General features: G+C 36.6%; 1 protein-coding gene across 1 annotated transcript in view; it reads right to left on the bottom strand.

The window, feature by feature from the left end:
• Positions 1 to 24773, bottom strand: part of LOC140755185 (cell adhesion molecule Dscam2) — a 167906-nt gene that overhangs the window by 112884 nt on the left and 30249 nt on the right. The window contains exon 2 of the mRNA XM_073090403.1: positions 23656 to 23717. Within this exon, the coding sequence (XP_072946504.1) occupies positions 23656 to 23704 (49 nt within the window). The 5' untranslated portion in view covers positions 23705 to 23717. The remainder of the gene's footprint in view (positions 1 to 23655; positions 23718 to 24773) is intronic.

The following is a 24773-nucleotide window of genomic DNA, read 5'->3' as shown; positions in this document are numbered from 1 at the left end:
GTATTTACGAAAATATTCAACCCACAAACATAATTTCCAAGCGATGCACGTATTGCGCACGAAGTTTGAATAACAAAGTTACTCTATATAGTGAAAATATCACGTGTAGTTTTACACTGTAATAAAACATTAATGGAAACTTTACAAAAATTAGCGTGCATTTTAAATAATGTAACGAAAATATTTTAGGTCCATATAAAATATTTTTAACAAAAAACGCAGCTGCCTTTTAAATGGTTGTGAAGTTAAAAATATTTTGGATACTTAAAATGTTAATTTGGGCATAGTTTTGAAATTCAGTGCTCAGTGGAAAGAGTGTATGCCTTCATTTATACACATATGTATGTACTATATATAGAACCCTTTGTAGTTGTGGAAGCCCTCAAATGTACCCTTACCATGAGTTTTTACGTTTTGACAAATATGACTGTTTTGGTATTTGTTTACGTATTTGTACATATTCCAATCAGCACCCCTAGCGGATTGTATCAGAACTATAGTGTCAGTAACGTAACATTATATATCTAAATTGACAAAATAGCGCTTTATGTTTTGTCTCTCTTTTTGCGAACTTGTGAGGCATACAAAAAGACTTGAGCACTTACTTATTGTTACGTTTATTCAGTCAACTGAAGCTAACGGAACAGAATAATGGCTTGAGTAAACGTAACGTAAAATTGTGGGATGTTTTGAAAACTCATGGTAAGGGTACTGGGTTGGACCATGAACCGTAGTTGCTACTTACCAGATAATTGTATTGTTTCATAATATACAAATAGCACTCGAGCATACAGTCCTGATGGTATGTGGCTACTGGCGCCTATGGACATCTGTAAGCGACCCCAGATAAAATTATTCCTACCTGAGTTCGGCAACAGACGCGCTGCTACTCCCTACCACTGAGCTGGCATATCCCATAAAATTGTTTCACTTACCACACCCTTCAAACAAGAACACATCAGCGCCTAACACGGCTGTTATTAGGCAGAGAAAGGTGTAGGCAGATTTCATGACAAACATTCCCAATAAAGATATCAAAAGAAAAGCTATTATATCTTTCCATTACCATTTAAAACTAATAACTGAAAGAATTAAAATTCCAATTAATTTAAATGCAAATCCTATAACGAACTATTCTCCATTGCAAAAATTCCAGGAATATTTCTTGAACAATCATTCTCAATTAGTCATTCATTTTTCTTCTTTCTTCAATCGTTCATTCAATTGTTTTGTTCGGGAAAATTAGCTGTCATGTTTTACGTCATTTTTAGGGTTCCGTACCCAATATCTGAACCCTGTTTCTAAGTCTGTCCGTCTGTCAAAGGTTTCTATCTCTTAAGCCGTAGCCTTTTGAATTGTTTACAAAATGTGTATTGTTATGGCGCCTATGACAAGAAATATAAATATATATACATATGTGCGAGTTCCACTCGTACAGGATGAGACATATGTACATACATACATACATACATTATTATGTTATTTTATAATATTGGAGTAGCAGACGAGCATGCAGTCCACCTGATGGTAAGTGGCTACTGCCGCCCATGGACATCTGTAATCAACCCCAGATAGGATTAGATATTCCTACCCAAGGTCGGCCACAGATGCGCCGCTACCCCTGAGGACTAAGCTGGAACGCCTCGGAAAAGTCTGTCTCCCTTACCACACCCTTCAAATCGGAACACAGCAGCGCCTAACACTGCTGTTATTAGGTAGAAATAGGTGTTGCGGTGGTGCTGCCGGAGTCGAACAACAAAGGGTTCTTCCACCTTCAAATACATACATACATATACATACATACAAGGTATGACATACATACTTACGCTCGAAAAACATTACCCTTCGCAGTAGAGTATTGATAAGCCTTAGATGCTACCTGTGGAAAGCGTTTATTAATTTTCTTCTTTTTTACAAAATAATAATATTTTAAAAATAAAACGCCGTAAAATAATCCCATTTGAAACTTGTCCGACGAATGTTATTTAACTTATAAGTCACTTAGTTAAGTCCTAAGTCACTTCAAGTTTAGTTATTTAATTATAAGCCAAGTAGGTTATGTAACTAATATTAGTTGTTAGTCTCTAAGTTCTGTAATTAAAGCAAGGTACCATGTCTTGCCGGCAGCTGTGTGCGATACTACGTGGAATAAACGTTTTAATGAGGCTTATTAAGGTACGAGTATTTAGGGAACTTATAGCTGATTATAACTGAGGATGTCTTTAACAGGTTATATAGGATGGTAGGTAGAATAAGATCTATTTAAGAAGAGTGTTTTCGAATCGCGTTCTGAATATCTAAAACATATGATGTTAATTTGACAGAATTCATTGAAATACATTATTTTTCGAGCATCGAGTGCTCCCAAGGCTTAGTGGTTAAATTTTTTTAACAAAAAATACAACCGACTTCTATGTCACTACGAAGTAAAAAAGAATTCAAATAAATGTTGGTTTAGTACATATCTCTGAAGTCGGCGCTCATATCTCTGAAGTCTGATCGTCACACACACGTCAAATTAAAGGCATTTAAATAGGTTCATAAACGGCGAAGTTATGGCTGTTATGTTTACATGGGTGGAGGAGTTCCCCTCATTTTCTCCAGAACCCATCGATGGATCCTAACCATATTTAAGTGGGACCAACTTCCAGCTCGTTTCTACACCATAAAAAAAGAATTATTAAATACGGTCCACTAACGGCGTAATTCGTGTACATACATAAAAAAAGATACCGGCCGAATTGATAACCACCTCCTTTTTGAAGTCGGTAAAAAACGGCATCTTTATAGGACGATCTGATATACCTAACCTAGGTACCTCTGATTTGTGATGATGTGCGTATTAGAAATAATTTATCGCTTACTATGCCCGTGAAGAAAAACTTCGTGAGGAAACCTACACGCCCGAGTTTTCTTTAAAAAGTTGTTAAAGGCGTGTGAGGTCTATCAATTCGCACATGGCTAGCATGGTGGACTATGGCATAATCTCCTCTCATTCTAGGAGAAGACACGTGTCTAACAGTAATGAGATGACGACGTGTGGTCTCAAAACCTAGTACGAAGACAATATCTACACTAATATTATAAAGAGGAAAACTTTGTTTGTTTGTTTGGTTGTAAGGAATAGGCTCAAAAACTACTGGACCGATTTTAAAAATTCTTTCACCATTCGAAAGTATCCTCGTAGTAACATAGGCTATATTTTATATGAAATATACTTGATAAATAGATTTTGAGGTGGTACAAAGTATGCCGGGACAGCTAGCCATGTAATAAAGAATATAAGCAAATTTGCTTAAAATAAATACCGTGTTTATTGAAATAGTCCGCTGGCGCTATGTTACCCTGTGTATCTAACATTGATGATTTTTACGACAATTTTATTGCTATTATTTACTGTAATTTTTATTGAATCAATTATCGGCATTACTATCTTGAACTTAAAAATGTCCTTACCACATCCATAAATTAATGTATAATTAATTAAATCAACGTACTTTTGCGCTATTATTATCAAGCACACAAGCCCCTTCATTATGATTTAAAATCCTTATACATAGGCGTCAGAAATATAATTAATCCCAACAAAACTTCATTAGCGCGCAACAAAAGGCCTGCTTCGATCCTGGACCCCCGTCAGACCCAACGCGATTACGAAGCAATCTGTAGCGTAATGAAGTTACGCTGTCACTTTATTTTATTATCTTGGTAATGGTTGCTTTTATAAAAGATTATCATTATATTTCATATGCTGTATATCTTAACGCAGTGCCAGTCTAGTGGTTAAGAAACTCGGCCTCTGGCTCCAGGGGTGCGAAGTTCAAGCCGAGGCACATACCTCTGATTTTCAAAGTTATGTGCGTATTACATTTTTTTTATTTATTTATAAAAAGGTTGCCAACATTCTTTACACCTTTACATTTTCAATTTAATAATACAAAAAGTCTAAGGTAAGTGCTAGAATAATTATAGGCAACGGCAGCATGAAAACAAGACATCTGATTACATAAAAATCTAGTTAAATTAAATTATATTAACATTAAATTGAAATAAATGACAAAAAAAGAAAAATTAATTAACACTTGCTTTAGCGGTGAAGGAAAACATCGTGATGAGACCTGTATACCTCATCTTAAAGGTATGTGAAATATACCAATATGCACTTGGCCAGCGCGTTGGACTATGGTCTAATCCTTCTCATTCCGAGAGGAGACCCGTTCCCCTCAGTGGGATATCAAAGCGTTGACGATGATGATGATGATGTTTCCTCTCTTTACATGAATGACGTAATATATAAGTGACCCCTTATGAGACATTGCGAAGTACTTGATGAAGTCAAACCAATCCAATCGTAGTTCCGAAGCCAAGATTAGCGTCAAATCGAATTGAAGCGCCAATCAGCCGATTGCAGACTCCGCGCTAGTTACAGTCTAATTGCGACTCGCTGAGTTGAAGGCTGAATTACACGCCGACTAAGTTAAATATAACATAGAATATATTAGTATCCTATTTATAACGGTGAAGATAATATAAAACGGTTTAAACGGAGGTTTAAAACGGAACCCTATTACTAAGCCTCCGCTGTCTGTCCGTCTGTCACAGGGCTCTATCTCCTGAACTGTTACAGATAGACACTTTTTTTACAAAGTATGTATAATGGTAGCCGCTATAACAACAAATAAATAAAGTTGACTACCTATTTACTTCAACGGCTGCTATAATAAAAAATACTACAAATTAAAAAGAAGTGAAATTTTTAATGGTACGGAACCCAGCGGTTGCGAGTTCAACTTGCAGTAGGCCAATTATTTATTATCTATTAATTTGAACGTGATAGATGTATAATACGTATATTAGACTCTGCACTTACAGTTACAGTCTAATTGCGACTCGCTGAGTTGAAGGCTGAATTACACACTGACTGAGATAAATATAGCAGATAATATATTAGCATGTTATATAATATTGATGTTAATATATTCCTTAAATTGTTGTATTGAATAAATGTAGCTATATTGATAAGGTCTAAGATGTGAAATATCTAGTAATAAGGTAGTAGAACTCTTCGTAATTTGACTATGGTTGCAACCACCGCTACATTTGTCAGCCCTACAATAGTTGCTGTTATAACTCAGACACGATATATTCCCAGTTACTTCTCAGGGGAATCAATGCATCTGTGATCCAATTCAAATTGGACTCATGTCCGAAAAGATAACAGAACCAGTATAGAATCACTACCAATTATTTTGAACATGTAAAAAGTCTAGTGTATTATGTAAGAGTAGCCGACGAGCAGTCTACCTAATGGTATGTGGCTACAGCCGCCCATAGGCATCAATAATCAGCCCCAGATAAGTTTCTAAACTTAGGAATCTATTCCTACCTGAGGTCGCCCATAAATGCGCCGCTACCCCTGAGGACTAATCTAAATACCTCGTATAAGTATGTTTCGCTGACCTCACCCTTCAAACCAGAACAAAGCAGCGTTTAACACTGCTCTTATTAGGCAGAAATAGGTGTGACGGTGTTGCCGCCGGAGTCCTACCACAGAGGGTTCTACGTGATGTTCTACGTGGTTCTACCATCAGGTGGACTGGCTAGATTGCAACTTCTATTAGATCAAATATATGTATATGTAACTTATCTCTTGTACTGAAGAACGCTTATACCGAATCATTCATTCATGCGTTCATTCGTTCGCTCCAGTTAATTTATACGTTGTGCCAATATTGTCTTTGCTTTTAATTAAATACCCTAATTAATGTACTTAGAATGAGTTATTTACTTTCATAGAATAGGACAGACTCTTGTTTAATGAGACTTATTATTTATTTAATTATATTGTTCAAATTTACTTTGTCTTTTGCTGCAATAGTATCTTCGATGGTGATAGAACCCTATGTGCTTTGACTCCGGAGGCACCACTTATAACTACCTCATAACTACAGAGGAGCTATAGAGAGAGAATAGTTCTAGTTTGAAAGGTGTGGTCCGAGATGGTCAACCTCGGGTAGGAATCTAATCTTATCTGGGGTTGATTACAAATGTACGTGGGCGGCAGCAGCTACTTACCTTCAGGTGGACTGGATGCTCGTTTTCTATTTCAATATTATAAAAAAAGTTACTTATGTACCCGACAAATTTATGGTAAACTAAAATTATTATCTAATAATATAACATTAAATTTAATATAACATTACCAGTAACAGTAGCACTAATACAGTAATAATAACACACTAATAATAACAAAATTAATAATATTCTATTGACGGCTCAGAAATTATCGCTCAAAGATCTAACTTCAATACTCAGTCAGCTTAGTTACTTCGCCTCCGTCATTAGTAAGTTATTAGTAGACGGCGACTAAACTTGAGCGAACAGTTCTGTTATCAATTTCAGATCTTGAAAGTTGTTAGATTAAATTCGTGGAGCTCCCGTCTAGACTTAATATTATCAAAGTATATAACATTAATAAATATATACTCCAATAATGAAACTAATACCTAAGACATATTTCATGTACCTATATGATTTTAGACTAATATTATGGCAAAAATGAGAAATTTAATATGCAATAGGTGATAGAACCCTTTGTAGTTCGACCCCGGCGGCACCACCGCCACACCTATTTCTGCCTCATAAAAGCAGTCTTAATTCATTCACCATTCCACATTTCTTGTACCGTGTACACATACAAAAGCGAGCACAAAACACCTAGATACAAATTTAAGTTTATCCTTTAGATCTCTCTCCTCTCTCCTCTGACCTTTGAGATCAACAATCAAAACGAGAACGTCTGACAATCAATATAATAACGATCATCTTAGACAAACACAAAATTATTTCGTTTGATCGTTATGAGTATTGCTTCCTATCAGTTTTCTCTTTAACCACATCCTTCAAGTCATGCAGCAGCGTTTAAGGCAACAAAATACTCTTATAGGAAAAAATGTAGCGAAGGTACCTTAAAAATCGAACCAAGAAGAATTCTACTTTCAAGTTTGTTGTGCAAGTTATCAAACAAAGGCTAACTAAACAAAGTAATAGAACAATACATGCATGTCGTATGCAGTCCAGCTCAAACGTATGCTCGTTCAGCGCGAAAACGTTTGTGTACAGCATGTTTGAACCTGAAAGCGTAAACTTTTGAATAGCGGCTCATAATTCAACTTCTCCATCATATTAATAGAAACGAATATCGTAAACTACGTAAATAATGTATATAATATAGGACATTATTTTAAACCTATTGTGTAAATTAATTTCCTCTTAATATTTATAATTACGCGTATATTAAATTGAATGCCATTCAACTTTCAAATTGAATATACGCATAGTATGATAATATTTTATATTTCATTAATAGTTTAAATAGTATTTAGCGTCCTCTTTGAATGTGAAACTGAATCACGAACGTGAAATTGAATTTATTTTATTGTATTGTACAAATCGGTTCAATAAAAGGTAATACAATCAACATCATAATAAACCAATCTCTTAGAAAGAAAATATAATACACAAAGTATACTTCCTGAAAGTACTAATAGACTATAGTTCAAAATTAATTTCGCTTATTTTTAGTCAAACATTAATAAAACGGGCTAAACCAAACAAACCAACAATAAAAACTACGCAGCCATGTGCAACTCAGCGCAAACGAATGCTCGTCCATCGCAAAAACGTTTGTGTCTAGAAAAAATGTTTGAGACTGAAAGAGTTTTGAATAGCGACCACAAATCAACTTTTCCCTTCATAGAGGAAAAATGGTAAAAATAATTATAAAACGTACATTATTGATCTAGTTATTTATTACAAAGTACAGTAACCTAATAAAATACAACATCAAAACGTTTCATGTCGAAGATCCATGTCTGTGTTTGTAATTTTTCTATTATAAACAGGTTTCAAATAAGACCTATAAAATAATTCCCATTGTGCTGTCAAATAAATGTAAACAGCGACAATAAATCTATGCGTCCATGTGCACTCAGCGTAAACGGATATTCATTCGGCGCAAAAACTTTTGTGTAGGAAAATTGTTTGAGAATGAATAGGTGCTTTGAATCGCGACTATAAATCAAATTCATTCACATCGTCACAACCGTCACTACGTCATCAAGCGATTTCAATTCAATTCAAGTACCTTCATCGTTATACCAAGTGATTCTAAATTTCTAATAACCAAATACTTAACTATGAAAAATCGTCCCTGGGTTAGAACTTCGGACCACCCTTCCACCACAGTTTGAACCTATATATTACTTTAACTATGTATCCTACTATGTGTACTACCTAACTGTCACGCTCCAGCGGCTTATGGGGAGGGGGAAGGAGCGGTCCGCCCTGGGCCTCCAAGCCTGGGGGTCTCCAAACATAGTTGCTAAAAAAGGGTCGTCAGAACCAAATAATCTATGAAATGTATATTTGTCATTTGGTAAAATCAAATAAAAAATTTTTGAAACTTTTGGGGGCCTCCGTTTAACTTTCCTCTCCTGGCCCTTAGACGACCTTAGTCTGCCATTTCTGTCACTGTATCTATCGTAAATAAACAGAAAAGTAATAGCAAAGAAGGTAAAAAGGAATGCGAGCTCAAGGGAAATTCGACCCCGCACTCTTAATGTCCGAGTTTGAATCCGAGCCCATTAATTATCACTTGTTTTTACAGTGACAGAAAAACTCGTGTAAACCTACATTCTTGATAGTGTCCGTAATGCAATCAAAGGCACTTAAAGCTTAGTAATGTTCATTTAATCAGCGTGCTAAGTATATGAACACCTACTTCTACCAATAAGCTATTATTGCGTTTCGATGGAAAGGTGTGGTAACCGAATGACTCGGTAAACATCTTAGACCTCATCAGTGGCAACGCATCTGTGGTCGACTCCACGTGAAATCCCAGTTCCGTACAGAGTAGTGACCACTTACCGTGAAGTAGATAGATAGCATGCAGATATATTGAAACTCTAAGACCAACCAAGACCAAAGTACCAACATACAAAATTATAGCTTAAACCTTCTAGAAGTATGACATTGAACAAGAATTCCTCATAAAATGAAGCTATTATAATAATGAAAATTCATCCCTGATTGGAGCTAATTAAAAGGTACAGTAGGATGGTACTGTGGTTCTGTATAAAAAAAACTTCAATACCAACAAATGCATTATGTTTAACTAAAATATTTAAGTTGCCAGATGGAGATAAAATCGAAGCAAACAAACCAGCGTATGCAAACCAACAATAAAACTGTGCGGTCGTGAGCAACTCGGCGCAAACGAATGCTCATTCAGCGCAAACCGTTTGTATCTAGGAAAAACGTTTAAGACAGAAACGGTGAAGTTTTGAATAGAGTTTTATAAAAAGGTGGCTATTTTTACTCTTTTTTTAGATTTTTTAAATAACTGTAGTTGGAGATAACCATACGCACCTGCTATTTTTCCGCATGATTAGGATTATAAAAAATCTGATATAACTTTAATTTATAATTACTACTAAACGGCGAAGAAAAATACGAGGAAATACGCATGAAAGTTCTTTACAAAAAATTTCAAAGATATATGAAGTCTAATATGACTATAATAGACTATGCCCTTAACCATTTTCATTCTGAAAGGAGAGTCGTATTCAATAATGGGAAAGTAATGGTTTATTATTACTGATGTTTAGAGGCGTTCAGTTTGGTAAATTTTCACAGATATTATTTTTCATCTCTTAGATAAAATCTTAAGATCCATGCCCCTGAAAACCTGTCATTTTATTGGACTAAGGCTAGAATCGACGTAATTATGCACGTACATAAAATATGCATTGCACATGTGTGCAATCGCAAATTAATCCAATCTTGTGAATCAAGATCCCATCCCATTCCCAAATTTACACACTAAACCAGAACGCAACATTTTTGTCCTTATATAACAAAAATAAGTATGGTGATACTATCACCGCAATCAGCCTACAGAAATTCATTTAAACCGTCCACTTATTCTAAAGGTTAACTCCACAGTTCAAATTATAAACGATAAAATAAATACTAATTGATATTCAAAAGAAAATATTTTCCTGTAAGAGCACGTAAAAGTCACGTAATTAGGTTTGTAAAAAAATATTTTCCCGGACAAGCGTAATTAATTTTTCCGCCTCGTAATTTATATACAGGAAAGAAGATGAGTCCCGTCAACTGATTTCCCGTGATGTCAGCTAAAAATAAATAGAATACACATAAAAGCTGTCCTTTAACTATTTATAAAATTTTTAAAAGCAATTACTTCATATTTTTCAATAAAAAAATATTTGTACAAACAATTGTCGGTCTTCTTTCCTGTCATGCAGACTTATGTCTGCGTAACTGATACACGAATCCGCATGCGTGAATTAACTGCATTTTGTACGCATACCGTGCGTGGGTTTATGTTACAGAAAAAGTTTACGTAACATGATTTCAAATTACTGTCCACTGCTGCAACTACACGAGCTGGTCCAATATGAATTGGTAGACCTCACACATATTTTAAATGTTTACTAACGAACATTCAAGTGTTCCTCACGATGTTTTCCGCCTCCGATAAAACAAGTAATAATACATTTGTAATAGACACATATCTGGAAATAATTAAAGGTGGCACCCTTGGATTGAAACCTAGGACCTGGAGATTGAGAGGCCGAGTTTTACATTAAATCGTTTTACATCGAAAAAATGTATAATAAAATATAAAATAGTCAAGCACAAAGAATACACATTTCATTTTCGGAATACATGCTATCGAGAGCTCCCTTCTTTATACTCCATTCTAGTAACATTACAACCAATTCTCTATTTAATTGGATCTGTATGCCTTAATTTTCTAACTTTCGGTCGTGTAAATCTAGTTTATCAAGGATAAGAATCAGCAATACCCAGTTTCAGGCGAGATTTAGCGTTTTTCGGATGAAAGAGCTAACAAAGAGATTTAACGAACGGTGGGATAGTGCGACAATCGAGGTTTTGGCCACCGACAACTTTGTCAAACTTTATAATCTGAAGCAAGAATCAGAATAACGATTTTTTATAAGATTGCGGGACTAACGAGCAGGCAGTCCATCTGATCATCATCATCATCATCAACAACCCATTACTGTCCCACTACTGGCCACGGGTCTCCTCTCAGAATGAGAAGGATTAGGCCATAGTCCACCGCGCTGGCCAAGTGCGTATTGGTAGACTTCACATACCTTTGAGATTTTTTTTTTATAAATCTCTCAGATATGTAGGTTTCCTCACGATGTTTTCCTTCACCGTTTAGCAAGTGATAATTAGTTTCTAATACGCACATAACTTTGAAAAATCAGAGGTGCGTGCCTGGGATTTGAACCTCGGACCCCTCGATCGAGATGCGAAGTTTCTTAACCACTAGGCTATCACTGCTTTTCATCCATCTGATGAATAGTGGTAATTGCCGTCTATAAAGTTTGCAACCAACTTCATATAAAGGCGGATTGATATATTGACGTTCAAAATGAGTTTGGCAATGAATCAATTTTAAAAAGAGAAATTTGGTTTTTGATTTTGTTATATCTGAAGCCTAGCTTTGCCTGTCTTAAGGGTGAGATGGTTCTCTCGAATGTAGGTCTTATCTGCATTCACAACGTTCCATCGAAATGCAACAACTGCTTAATTTTAAATAAAGATTTTCCTGTGGAACAACCTGAGTTGAAGTATACCTTTTCTTTATTGATGAGGGGAAACCTTCAAAAGGTACCCGAGGCCGTTTATGTGGGTTATGTGGGACTCGCGTGGGACGCCGGGTTATGTGGGACTCTTACCGCACTAAAACCCCTCGACGACCGTCCTCGGCGTTTGGCGGAGAACTCCGGGATTTCCAACGGAACATAACAGGAGTCCTTCTAACGCGATGCGCGATGCATTGGGCTCTGTCCTGGGGGAGCGCAGTAATTTACGTTCCTCTCATACTCTCATGATTACAGTGATATGGGACCACACAAACCAATGTCCTTCTCAGGGTCGCTTGCTGGACGGTTTGAGCTCCCACTCTTGCCGCCTGCAACCTCGGAAGCCCCTTTGTCGCCTCGTCCGACAGGCAGGGGACACCGTAGCCCGATTGTGGTCCCGGGACTATACGGCTGGAATATACCTACTGGTTTTACCACCTTTCATAAGTACCTAATGATCATTAAATTAAATGAAATATTTTTATTTCCACCTTTGGATTCTTGGATTAAAACTGGATAAAATAGATTAGTCCTTATTTTTAACCGACTTCAAAAAGGAGGTGGCTATCAATTCGGCCGGTATCTTTTTTTTATGTATGTACACGAATTACTCCGCCGTTAGTGGACCGCTTTTAATAATCCTTTTTTTTCTGTTAAAAGTTCAGACATTTTTTTTACGACAAAAACCTTGATTGTCGGTGTATCTCGACATTCGTTAAAGCTTTTTGTTAGTTACAAACGTCTCTCTCATCGGAAAACCGCTTCCTTTACTTTAAAACTGAATACTGTTTTTACAAGCTATTGTAAGTGCTAGCTGCAACACGACGCATTTGAAGCATAAAGAGCTACACTTTAATGTAAAGAAGGAAAGATTTAGACTTCTAGTGATCAAGTCATTACTGTTCCACTGCTAGGTGGGTTTCTCCGAAAGTGACAGCTGACCAAATAGGTTGTAAGCTTCACACACTTGAGATTTTTTAAAGAACTCGAAGGTAAATAGGTTTCCTCGCGACTTTTTCGCCATTAAATCAAGAAATTTATTTATTGTCTGATATGCACATAACTGAAAACTCAGAGGTGCTTACTCAGGATTTGAACCTCGCACCCTCTATAGAAAAACTGAGATTCAACTATTATGCTATCACTGGCATCTAAATATATATAACTCAAAGGTGACTGACTGACATAGTAATCTATCAACGCACAGCTCAAACCACTGGACAGATCGAGCTGAAATTTGGCATACAGGTAGAAGTTATGACGTAGGCATCCGCTAAGAAAGGATTTTGATCAATTCTACCCCCAAGGGGATAAAATAGGGGATGAAGTTATTACTTCGTAACGAGAGCGAAGCCGCGGGCAAAATCTCGTATATTCATACGAGTTAGGTCTTCTACCCTCGGCCTCAACTATCACAGAAATACTCACACCTCATACCTCCTCGTCCAAAATGTAATACATCAAATAGATTTTTTAAAGCACCTACATTCCTGATTTATTAGTTGTATCTACTACAGTCAAGATAAGCTATAGTTGTATAAAAGTGGTATAAAATGTTATTTTACAATGTGCAATACATCATAAATGTATACTGGGTCACAGCATAACTTTGTATCTAATCTGAATCTCATTTCGGCTGAAGGCTGTGTTCCGCTGAATTATTTTTGCTGCATAATTTCTTCGTTTTGATGGACACTGACTTAAAATATTTTAAGCGCTCAAAGCGCTTTTTCGTTTTGATTTTTTTTTTAAACGCGTTTTTACATAATAATATAATGCTTCTAAGGCCTAAAACCCTGTTTATATCTTTTTTTATATATATATATATAGGAGTAGCAGACAAGCTTGCAGTCCACCGGATGGTAAGTAGCTGCTTCCGCCCATGGACATCTGTAATAAATCCCAGATAGGATTAGATATTCCTACCTGAGATCGGCTACAGATGCGCTGCTACCCCTGAGGACTTCGCTGGAACGCTTCGGAAAAATATGTCTCCCTTACCACACCCTTCAAACCAGAACTGAGCAGCGATTAATGCTGCTGTTATGAGGCCGGTATACATAGGTGTGGCGTTGGTACCGTTAGAGTCGAACCACAAAGGGTTCTACCACCTTCGAAAACAAACATTGTTATGTTGCTGACAAAGTCATATTTGTCTACTCAATATTTTAAGTGGCACGGCCTATATCTATGCGCAAGTGTTACGGTAGATATAATGTCAATATATATATATATATATATATATATATATATATATATATATATATATATATGTCAATACACATTGTATAGGAGAATACTTTTTGTCAAACGCGATACCCGATTAATACGCCCTATGTCCGTCGATGTATGAAACATAACTTGGAACGCCTCATGCACCGTGATATAACAAGTTTTGAAACCAGAACACAGGAGACCCTAAAACTGATATTACAAGTATAAAGTAGAAACAGGTGAATGTTTTTTCGAAAGTCATCATTATTAAAAGTCGTTCAAAAGGCAAAATACGAAACAGACATAAGAAAGACAGACAGACATACGAAATACTCCCAATTAACCTAAAAAAGAAAATCGCATCCTTTAACACTCATAAAATCGTAAAATACAATTTTTATTCAGCTCTAAATTTAATATCACATAATAATATATTTCGGCTGCGAATGCCCCTGGGAATGTATAAAGAATTTTGGAAGAAAGGTTGAATGGGGCTAGTTAGGCCCGACGTTCATTACCGCGCATTGTGCGGGCCTGTATTGGAGGTTAACCTGGTTTTATATTACGTAGTGTCTTGTTTTTGGCTCTTCCTCTACATAACGTTTGTATAGAACATTTAATTTTAAGTCAGCGATGTTTGGCGACTCGTCGTCGACACGACACTGATATTATAAAGCAGAAACAATGCAATGAAAACAATTTTTTTATTGACGAGGGGGAATCCTTCAAAAGGTACCCTATGCCGTGGGAGCGGCACGGGGTTATGTGGGATTCTTACCGAAACTCCAAGCCAAGAAACTCGGCCTATCGAACCTACCGGTATCGGTTAACACCTATAATTAATATAACTTACAAATGAACGAGAGGTCCGAGGTTCAAATCCTAGGATTTTTCAAATGTATGTGCGTATTAGAAATTAATTATCACTTACTAAACGGTGAAGGAAAACATCGTGAGGAAACCTGTATATCCGAGAGATTTATATAAAAAAATCTCAAAGGTATGTGAAGTCGTGAACTTGGCCAGCGCGGTAGACTATGGTCTAATCCTTCTCATTCTGAAAGGAGACTCCTGCCCAACAGTGGGACAATAATGGGTTGATGACGATGTTTGGCGATTCCTCATTGCATATGTGAGCTCGCATTTATAATGTCTACCAGCATTGGCGACTGCTTACCATTATGTCCACGGGCTCTCGAATATGTTTTACTCGTCTGAGAAGGGGAATGTATTTAAAACGTCTCATTCTTTGGCACATCCCACAGCCAAATGGCTAGATGGATTAACACATGAGGTGTCATTGGGTTTGTCTAAATTGTGGAAGCGACAGTCCTAATTTTCCAGTAATCTGTTTTGTAATGATGATTTTGTTTTTATTTTATTATAAATTTATTTATTTACTAGCTGACCCGGCAAATGTTGTGTTGCTATATACCACATAGTAGGTAATAAAATGTATGCTTCAATTATGATAACATCGCAACACCTATTTCTATATTATACCAACAGGGTTAAGCGATGGTCTTTGGCATTTATTATTGCAAAAATAACTTTGAATTCAGGCGACCTTAGAACATTAAACATGAATTCTAATTGGGTTTGATTATGTAATTACTAGCTGACCCGGCAAACGTTGTGTTGCCATATAAATAAAAAAATGTTAAAGGTGAACAACCCTTATCACTTAGGGGTATTAAAAATAGATAGTCGCCGATTCTCAGACCTACTGAATATGCATATAAAATTTGATGAAAATCAGTAAAGCCGTTTCTGAAGAGTACGGTAACTAACATTGTGACACGAGAATTTTATAAATAAGATTTTATCGAACAAAGTCCATTCAATATCAATATGTCCTTACAATTACAATTATAATTATAAAAAAGCAACTCAATTTATCTGACCATCAAATGTATTTACGAAAGTACGAGAAACATGTTATATTACATAATAAAATAAACGCGAAAACCTATTTCTTCGCAATCCCAATATGTGACACGTGCGTGAAGTTGAGCACAAGATGAATGGAGCTAGTTAGGGCGTTCATTATACAATATTGTTGCCATACTACATGAGGAAAAGTTCCCGAAGTTTGGGGTAAAGTTGCTTCATCAAGCTACTGTTGCTGGGTTCTTTTTGAATGAAAAGGGCTGATTTTGGGACAACTGCTAAAATCGGGTAAAATAAAAGTTGGTGCTTATAATCGACACAGCACATTCAACAAATTATACGATATCGCAATTATCGCAATATGTAAAGAAATTAGTAGTTTTCAGCGCCGTTTTCATAACTACACTCGTAACAAAATCTTTATTTTTTTAAATTATAGTAATATTGGCGTCATTTTTGTATAAATCAAACACAACTACAAGACTAATAATGCGTTAACAAGTTTCGATCTATAGAGTATATAGCATGTCTGTATAAATTCGTGGCAACAATTTTAAGAAAACTATAACTAATATTAAAGATTGAAATTATTAAATTAACAATATTTGCGACATTGAATGGTTCACATCAAGCCTTATGCTGTATAAAATCAAAGACTTTGTTATTATTTACATTACCCAGATATATCTACATGTACACGGCTATAAGTACACTAGAAATTCGTTTAAAATTATGAAAAGTAAAAATAATGGTCCTTCGAGCCGGATGCATTAAATTCAAAAGTGTATATTAAAATACAGAGAAATAAAGAGGAAGCAAGTTATCTAGTAGCCTAAATGAGTGAAAAGTAGAAACGATATTAGCTTCATCTCGCTGCTCTGTGATAAACGAGTCTAGTTAAATTTAAATAACGAGAAAACTCGCTCCCACGGGAATTATTTTCATTCCCGCGTTTATTCCCGCATTACAACCTGAACTAGTTTCTTCCATTCATGTTGATGAGAATTTTCTTCGGTGTTATTTGTGCGATAGTTCAACTTTGGTATCTGAAAAGTTTATAAAGATATCTCATTTTGAAAGCAGTGGACCTTTTATGTATGGTGTTGTATAGGTACAAATCTCCGTAATTAACACCTTTTTATTGAACATAGCTTGCAAACTAACACGCAGTCCGTCTAAACGTAATTTTATTGGCAATTATCGTCGATGGATATTTGAAATCAACCCTAAATAGGATGAGAGGACGGCCGCAGATGCACCGCTACCCCTGAGGACTAAGCTGGAACGCCTCGGGAAAGTATGTCTTCCTAACCATACCCTTGAAACCGTTCTTAGAATACCCTTCAAACCAAAACATAGTAGCGCTTAACACTGCTTTTATAAGCCAAAAATGTATGGCGGTGATGCCGCCGAAGTTGTACCAACTTTAACTATGGTGTTTGTGGTATGTATGAATAGGAACAAAAGCATGGTTAACTCTTGATATCCTCGTAATCAAATCCAACAATTTGCAATCTCTTAATTAATATTTCAAAGTTCGAGAACTTTGCGTACGTGAATGCAATCTCGTTCGGAAACCGATCGGAAGTTTTGCCAGCTGAAAATCAATTCTATGTTAATTGGGTCAAGATATCTATCCCGTGAGTTGGTGCAACTTCGCACTTCGCATTTCAATTACCCTGAGTTTGGTAGTTTTGTTTTTGGAGATAGTCTGCGATAGTAATTCGGTGAAATTGATCAAGTAATATTTAGTCTTGCCCTGTGAAATGTATCCTTACCTACCATATAGCCAGAAGGGAATCAAACAACCATAACAAATTGGTTGTGGTGTGCGAAGAAGCAGTGATAGTCTAGTGGTTAAGAAACGCGGCCTCTCGATCGAGGGGTCCGAGGTTCAAATCCCGGGCACGCACCTCTGATTTCAAATGTATGTGCGTATTAGAAATTAATTATCACTTGCTTAAATGGTGAAGGAAAACATCGTGAGAAAACCTGCATATAGCAAGAGAGTTATAAAAAAAAAAATCAAAGGTATGTGAAGTCTACCAATACGCACTTGGCCAGCTCGGTGGACTATGGCCTAATCCTTCTCATTCTGAGGGGAGACCCGTGCCCAGCAGTGGGACAGTAATGGATTGATGATGATGATGATGTGCAAAGAAGACGGAGAAGGCCTAGACCGTTCACCAAGCCGATGGTCTGATTCAATAAAAGATGTGGGACTTCTAGTAACAGGCTCTCAGAAAAACATAAGTTAGGGTGGCATGGAGGCAGTCAGATCATCCACCGAGATTTACCAAAACGAATACCTTCAACACTGAAGAAAGCGACGAAGAAGAGAAATTACATTTGTGATTGGCCATTCCTGAGGATAGTAAGATAATCTTTAAATCACTTGGCATCCACACCGGAAATGCAAGAACTTTATGCTAGAAGTAGGTGTGGCGGTGAAATGTCACTGATATACTGTTTCTACCATCATCCAAATCAGTATCTCAGTCGTACATATGAGTAGTGAGTACATCGCGAGTGACGAGTAACTAAATTCAAGATTGTTGGGAGCGAGACTTGTCTAATGTAATTACAAATTGGTGAATGAGGCTTCAAGTTTCTGCCGCGGGTTTTCGGTAAATTGTTGGAAACTTGGTTTAAGAAGCGTTTCTGAAATTGAATTTTAGAGAGACTTAGGATGCTAGTAAGCATATTAACCCTATACTTGGCAGAGAATTTTACAAAAAATATATTTTTGCTACTTCCCTGCGTTAATTGGGTTATAAGGATATTAGGAAAAATAAAAGAAAAAATCTCTGAAATTCAGTTTTCAGGATATAGTATGTGCCTTTTAGTGCACACTGCCAGGTTCACAAGAAAAAAAAATGTGTCTTTAAATGCACACCGCCAAGTACTCGGTAAACTAAGAAATAATTAAAAAACATCAAAAATATCATACATTTTGAAAATACTAAAGATAAAAGTCTCGGAAGTTATGACATATCGATAAGTTTTGAGATATTTTAGTTGAGTTGAGACACTAGAAGACCTCATCCCAAAAAACGCAGTTTCCCAAATAAAGCGACTCGAAACTTTGTGAGTGGCAATAATTTTTGTTTACCACTGTTCTCATGGCGAAACAGCAACCAGGAATTACAAACGAAGATGTCCAAAATCTGTGAAGACAATAGTAACGATGGCCAATCACATCTGTACGGTATAAAGCGACTTGTCTGTTTAAACCTTAATCTATATTTCCGTTATAATGCTGTATTAAATTTGAGCATATGACTAGACCTTATTCCACTTATTTGAAGGTTGTGGTAAGAAAATATACTTTTCTGAGGCATTCTTGCTTTGTCTTCAGGGCTAGTGGCGCATCTATGGCCGATCTCAAGTGGGAATTTGGTCTTATCTGGGATTGATATTGCAGATGTCCTTGAGTCATCATGATTGGAGATGTTTACATTTTTGACAGAAGACGCTATTGATTGGACACGACTTGAGTTCAGAGACGTCTTGATGAGAACTACACATCTGGAATTCACCTTCTAAAATTTGCTGGATTCTACGTCAGATTTAATTACGCAATTTAGACACCAAAGCTAGAATTTTTCGACCTCCAGTCATATGAAAGAAAAAAAAAGCAAGCTAAGGACTGGGAATTTAGAGGAAGGGGGGAAATGTGAATGGCAGTTATGAATTTAAAAAAAAAACTCTGTCTGAACCTTATTTACCCTACCCCTACCTTGGGTGCAGAACTTTAGTATATAGTAGCAAAGTTGGCAATGTGCATTTAAAGATACAATATTCACAAACAGTAATAGTGTACGTCGTTGGTAGTGTGCATTTTAATGCACACATAACAAAAGTCATGAATTACTATACGAGTATATTCAAAACATTATATGTCAAAAATAATATCACGAAAAAATTGCATAAAGCTTGCAGAAAGTAAAATTATATAAATTTCATACATATAACTTAATTTCATTCAGATAAAATTAGATACTTAGAGAGCGTTGCGCAGGCGCTGACCGACGGCTCGCTATTTTGTTTACGACTGACAATGTGTGAACGAGACACATATAGATTTCATTTTCTGACGTAAAGAAACGTTTGCTAAGTCGCTTTGAGTTATTATTAAAAAGATTCCATGTTGCGTTTGTCAGAAAAAAATATCTGATGAGAATGTGCATTTAAGTGCACACAGTCAAATATAGGGTTGATGAAACGTTGGCCTAGTGGTTAGAATTTAAACTTTTTGTTGTGAAGTGACAGGGTCGAATCCAATGCACGTAATATCGATTATCGAAATCGTGGGCAGATTAGTAATTTTGTTCCACTTGTTTTCACTACGAAAGAAAGTTGGATGTTAGTTAAGTTTGACTGTAGATGTCGCACTTATGTCTCGCGTGAAGCAGTTTTTGTATTTCAGCGAAAGGGTATGGATTCTGGCTAAATAAATGGCGACCAACTCAGTCCTCAGGAGCAACAAGGCATCCGTGATCGACTACAGATCTAACTCCTGTTTTATACGGAGTTGGTTACTGAGGTCCATGGGCGGTATTAACCACCAACATCACAGCCCGCTCGTTTGTTACTTCAATTTTACATAAAATAAAGAAAATATTATGCGACGATAACGAAGTTTATTAGAGAGAAAACGTGAAATCACGAAAGTGTATATACGAAATGCGTGTATACAATTTGGTGGGCGTACTTCCGGGTTAAATCCCAACAAAGCAAACATATTTTCATAAATTTAACATTTCACTTCTGGGTTTGGATCTATAACCATCTATATCTAGTCTATTTGTATCAATGGGACCCACGTCACGGATATCTAGTGTAAGTTAGGAGGATAGAAAATACAAATGAAGACTCTTGCATGCCTACAACTTGTCCATAATATTCTAAAGATATGCGAAGTTTTCCTATCCTTAACAACAATTGGTAGATAATATAATTATTGGACGCCTGTACAAGTGTACACACATAGTTTAATATTCACATTTCCGAACAATTACAATAAAATATATAAAAAACAAATAAAACCCTTGAAAAAAGACTGAAGAGGCAATTGCTAATTGGATATCGGTCGTCCATAAGAGGATCTGCTCGATATAAAATTATTATCGTCCCAATACGATTACGAGTACATGAAGCATGAAATATTAATTGGTTTAGCTTTGTGTGATGGACTTCATGCATTACTACTAGTTTTAAAGGCTAGTAGATTGCGTTTATACCTCAGGGATGTAAATCGTGTAAATCGTAAGTCATATGACAGGTTATTTGACAGGTTTGAAGGATGTGGTAAGGGAGACATACTTTTCCGGAGCGTTCCAGCTTAGTCCTGAGTGGTAGCGGCGCATCTGTGGCCGACCTCAGGTAGGAATATCTAATCCTATCTGGGATTGATTACAGATTTCCATGGGCGGCAGTAGCTTATTTACTACTCCTATATTATAAAAAAAGGTTACGCAACCATATTTTTGTGAAGAAGCAGCAAATGCTAATTGATAGCCGAGTTAGGCCTCTCTTTCAAGAGGTCCGAAGTTCGAATATCAGGTATCAAAATAGGTGCGCATTAGAAATTAATTATAACTTATGTAAACGACGAAGAAAAACATCGCTTGAAACCTGCACATCTAAGAAGTATAGTCTCATCCTTCTCATTCTGAGACGAAACCCGTGCCCAGCAATGGGTCAGTAATGTTACGTAGTAACTATTTATTAATCTGTGGTAAAATAAATTTACTTATTCGAAGGCATGTTACATTTTATGTAGTCTCACCATTAAAATATTTATGACATCTAAATTTATTTTTATGTAAACTCTATATCTCGTACCATTTGCATGCTTCAAACATTTTAACAAGTTGAAACATGAAATATGCAGGAGGGGATCGTCTGGAAGGTAATTCGGAACGTCTCGGTGCAGGAGTGACCTACTATTTTGTATTCCAGAAGTGTTTGCAATGCAGACAATGGATTCTTGGATGTTACACATAAATGTTTGAGGAAATTTCAAAGTTCCGTTCTAAAGTTTTTTTAAGGTGTTTACGTAAGTGCTTCTGACTGGCTACACTCTGGTTGTTCCCGATTGAGGAGAGTAATGTTTTTTGAGTAAATGTATGTATGTAGGTAGTCCTTGGCATCACAGTCTAAGTATCTAGACAGAGTTTAACATATGAGACGTCGTTGATTTGTCTAAGTTGTGGGAGTGATATCAGCTACTTTTTAAGCAGTCGAGTGTTTTGTTTTTAAGATAATTTTCTAGTTTTTGACTTTCTTTTTTATCCTACTTTACCAAAGTTTGTTTATATAACGTATCCCTGTATATTTACTATATCTGAAACTCTATATGATGAAAAATCTGACCATCCCGTCCTAAACTCTAATGATGCCAGCCTAACTTCAACAGCAATTTCAATTTAATATCTGCCAGCCGTGGATTTGTACTAAACACACAAAATCGGACAAATACTATCTGAGGTCGATCAAACTTTTTTGATAAAATAATGCATTTGGTAAGAAAGACACGTATAAGGGACATTCCAATGCTGTACCCTTAGTATGAGATTGTAGGTTTTGACAAAAATGACTGCTTTTGATTTTGTTTATGTATTACCCATTTATTTCCAATCAGTTCTGATCCAATCCTCTAAGGGCGCTGATTGGAAATGTATGGGCAAATGGGGTCACCACTTGGACTACATGCTTATTTCCTACTTCAATAGTTTCAAATAATAACAGTGTTACTAAACTCCTTCATTCAACCACAACAAAAAACGGGTTATATTCATGAATTTTTCATATTTTAAACTGGAAAAAATTGTTTTTAAAACATGCAAACTAGAGCTACAAGAGGGTAGCCCGCCATCCCGGTATAAATATGTATGGGGGATGCATCTCGAATTATTCCTGGCGTGCCTGTTAAGATGTAGATATACTAGAATTTAAGTCTGTTTTGTAAAGGAATTTTAGTATTTAAGTTTGGAAAGTATGCAAGTTATATCATGTGTCAAAAGTACTTATGTATTTTATATCGTAAATGAAGTGTGATGTTATTCCACTGGTGGGAAGTGGTATCTTCGATTTTTGATTAAATAGAAGTAATAATCGAGTTGTATCTTTATCTGACACTTACAAAACTCTGTAAGTACCTTCAAAATGACCAGGAATCGTATTTGAAATAGATCTGTAGTCAACTCTAAGCAGGAATATATTCTTATCTGGGGTTGTTTACAGATGTACTTGGGCGACAATAGGAGTGGCAGACGAGCATACATACGAGCCACTGATAAGATGACATTACTACCTAAGGTCAACCACTAATGCGCCACTCCTGATGACTAATTTATACGCCGTGGAAAGTATATCTACCTTACCACACCCTTTTTTTTTTTCGTGGGGAAACCCTTCATGGGTTCCTCTCAGCTGCGGGCGCAGTGGAGAGGATATGCCGGACTCTTACCGGCTAAAACCCCACGGTGTTCCTCTGAACGCTCTTTGTCGGGACCACGGGTACGCTAATAGCACTCGTCCGCAGTCCCGACAGCGTTTGCCCGCGTCCGGGTTCGTCTACAGTCCTGAGGCCAGCTGTGGGTTCTGCCAGCCTCTCCTTCCACTTTTCAGTCATGGACTGCAGAGCGTGGAACTTCTGCTCCTCTTCCTCCTTGGGCGTACCTTACCACACCCTACAAACCAGAACACAGCGGCGCTTAACACTGCTGTTATAAGGCAAAATATGTGTGGCACTTGTGCCGCCGTATTCGAACCCCAAAGGGTTGTACTACCGTCTATGATTTATATTTCTACATAATAAAAAGTCTTGCAAACTCACCCGCACAGAAGATGAAGGTACCGACGAAACACAACCATACTCCTCGCATTTTTATTGAAGACCTGAAACAAATTGTTTAAGTTTTAGATTTTATATTCCTTAGAAGCTTTTAGCTAACATTTTACGGATTCAAGAAATATAGGTCTTAGTAATAAAATAAAATATTAGAGCCGCGGGGCGCAGTAAAACAGATATTTTAAATTTGGATACAATTTTGGACATAGGTCTGTTATGGTACTCAATGAAACAAAATGATGTGTGGATGTTTTTTTTATATAATATAAGAGTAGCAGACGAGCATGCAGTTCAGCTAATGGTATATACTATTGCCGCCCATGGACATCTGTAATCAACCCCAGAGACGACTAGATATTCCTACCTGAGGTCGGCCACAGATGCGCCGCTTCCCCTGAGGACTAAGAACTGGAACGCCTCGGAAAAGTATGTCTCTCTTACCACACCCTTCAAACCAGAACACAGCAGCGCTTAACGCTGCTGTTATGAGGCAGAATTAGGAGTGGCGGTGGTGCCGCCGGAGGCGAACCACAAAGGGTTCTACCACCTTTAAACGTCGATGTGTTTTATGGGTCTGGGTGTTCGCCTATAGGCTACACTAGTGTGCGTCTACTGTATTTTAATATAACATAAAATGATTTCTACGAAAACACAAAAGCAAATTTATAAAAAAAAAATCCTTAAAATAAGTTCTTAGTAAATTCATTTTGTTTTTCATATTCTTCTCAGAAAACGTTTTCATTTGCTACCCATACATAATGGGAATTCGTAAAGAATTGTTAGCCTGTCATCCTGGAGCACCCAGCATACTGTATTTAGGATGACGTCACTAAACTAATAATGCATTGTCATCCAATACGTGTATGCAAAAAATCAACTCATTTGGAATTCACTGTCCCCTTACCATGAGTTTTCTAAACATCCCACAATTTTACGTAACGTTTACTCAATCCATTATTCTGTTCCGTTTGCTTCAGTAGACTGAGTAAGCGTAACAATAAGTAAGTGCTCAAGTCTTTTTGTCTGCCTCACATGTTCGCAAAAAAGAGAGACAAAACATGAAGCGCCATTTTGTCAATTTAGACATTTAACGTTACGTTACT

The sequence above is a fragment of the Epargyreus clarus genome, unplaced genomic scaffold (genome assembly GCF_041222505.1).
Source record: "Epargyreus clarus isolate Ecla_fem2 unplaced genomic scaffold, WU_Ecla_fem_2.2 ptg000032l, whole genome shotgun sequence".
NCBI lineage: Eukaryota > Metazoa > Arthropoda > Insecta > Lepidoptera > Hesperiidae > Epargyreus > Epargyreus clarus.
Note: the sequence above shows the minus strand (reverse complement) of the source record. Positions and strands in the feature narration are given on the sequence as shown.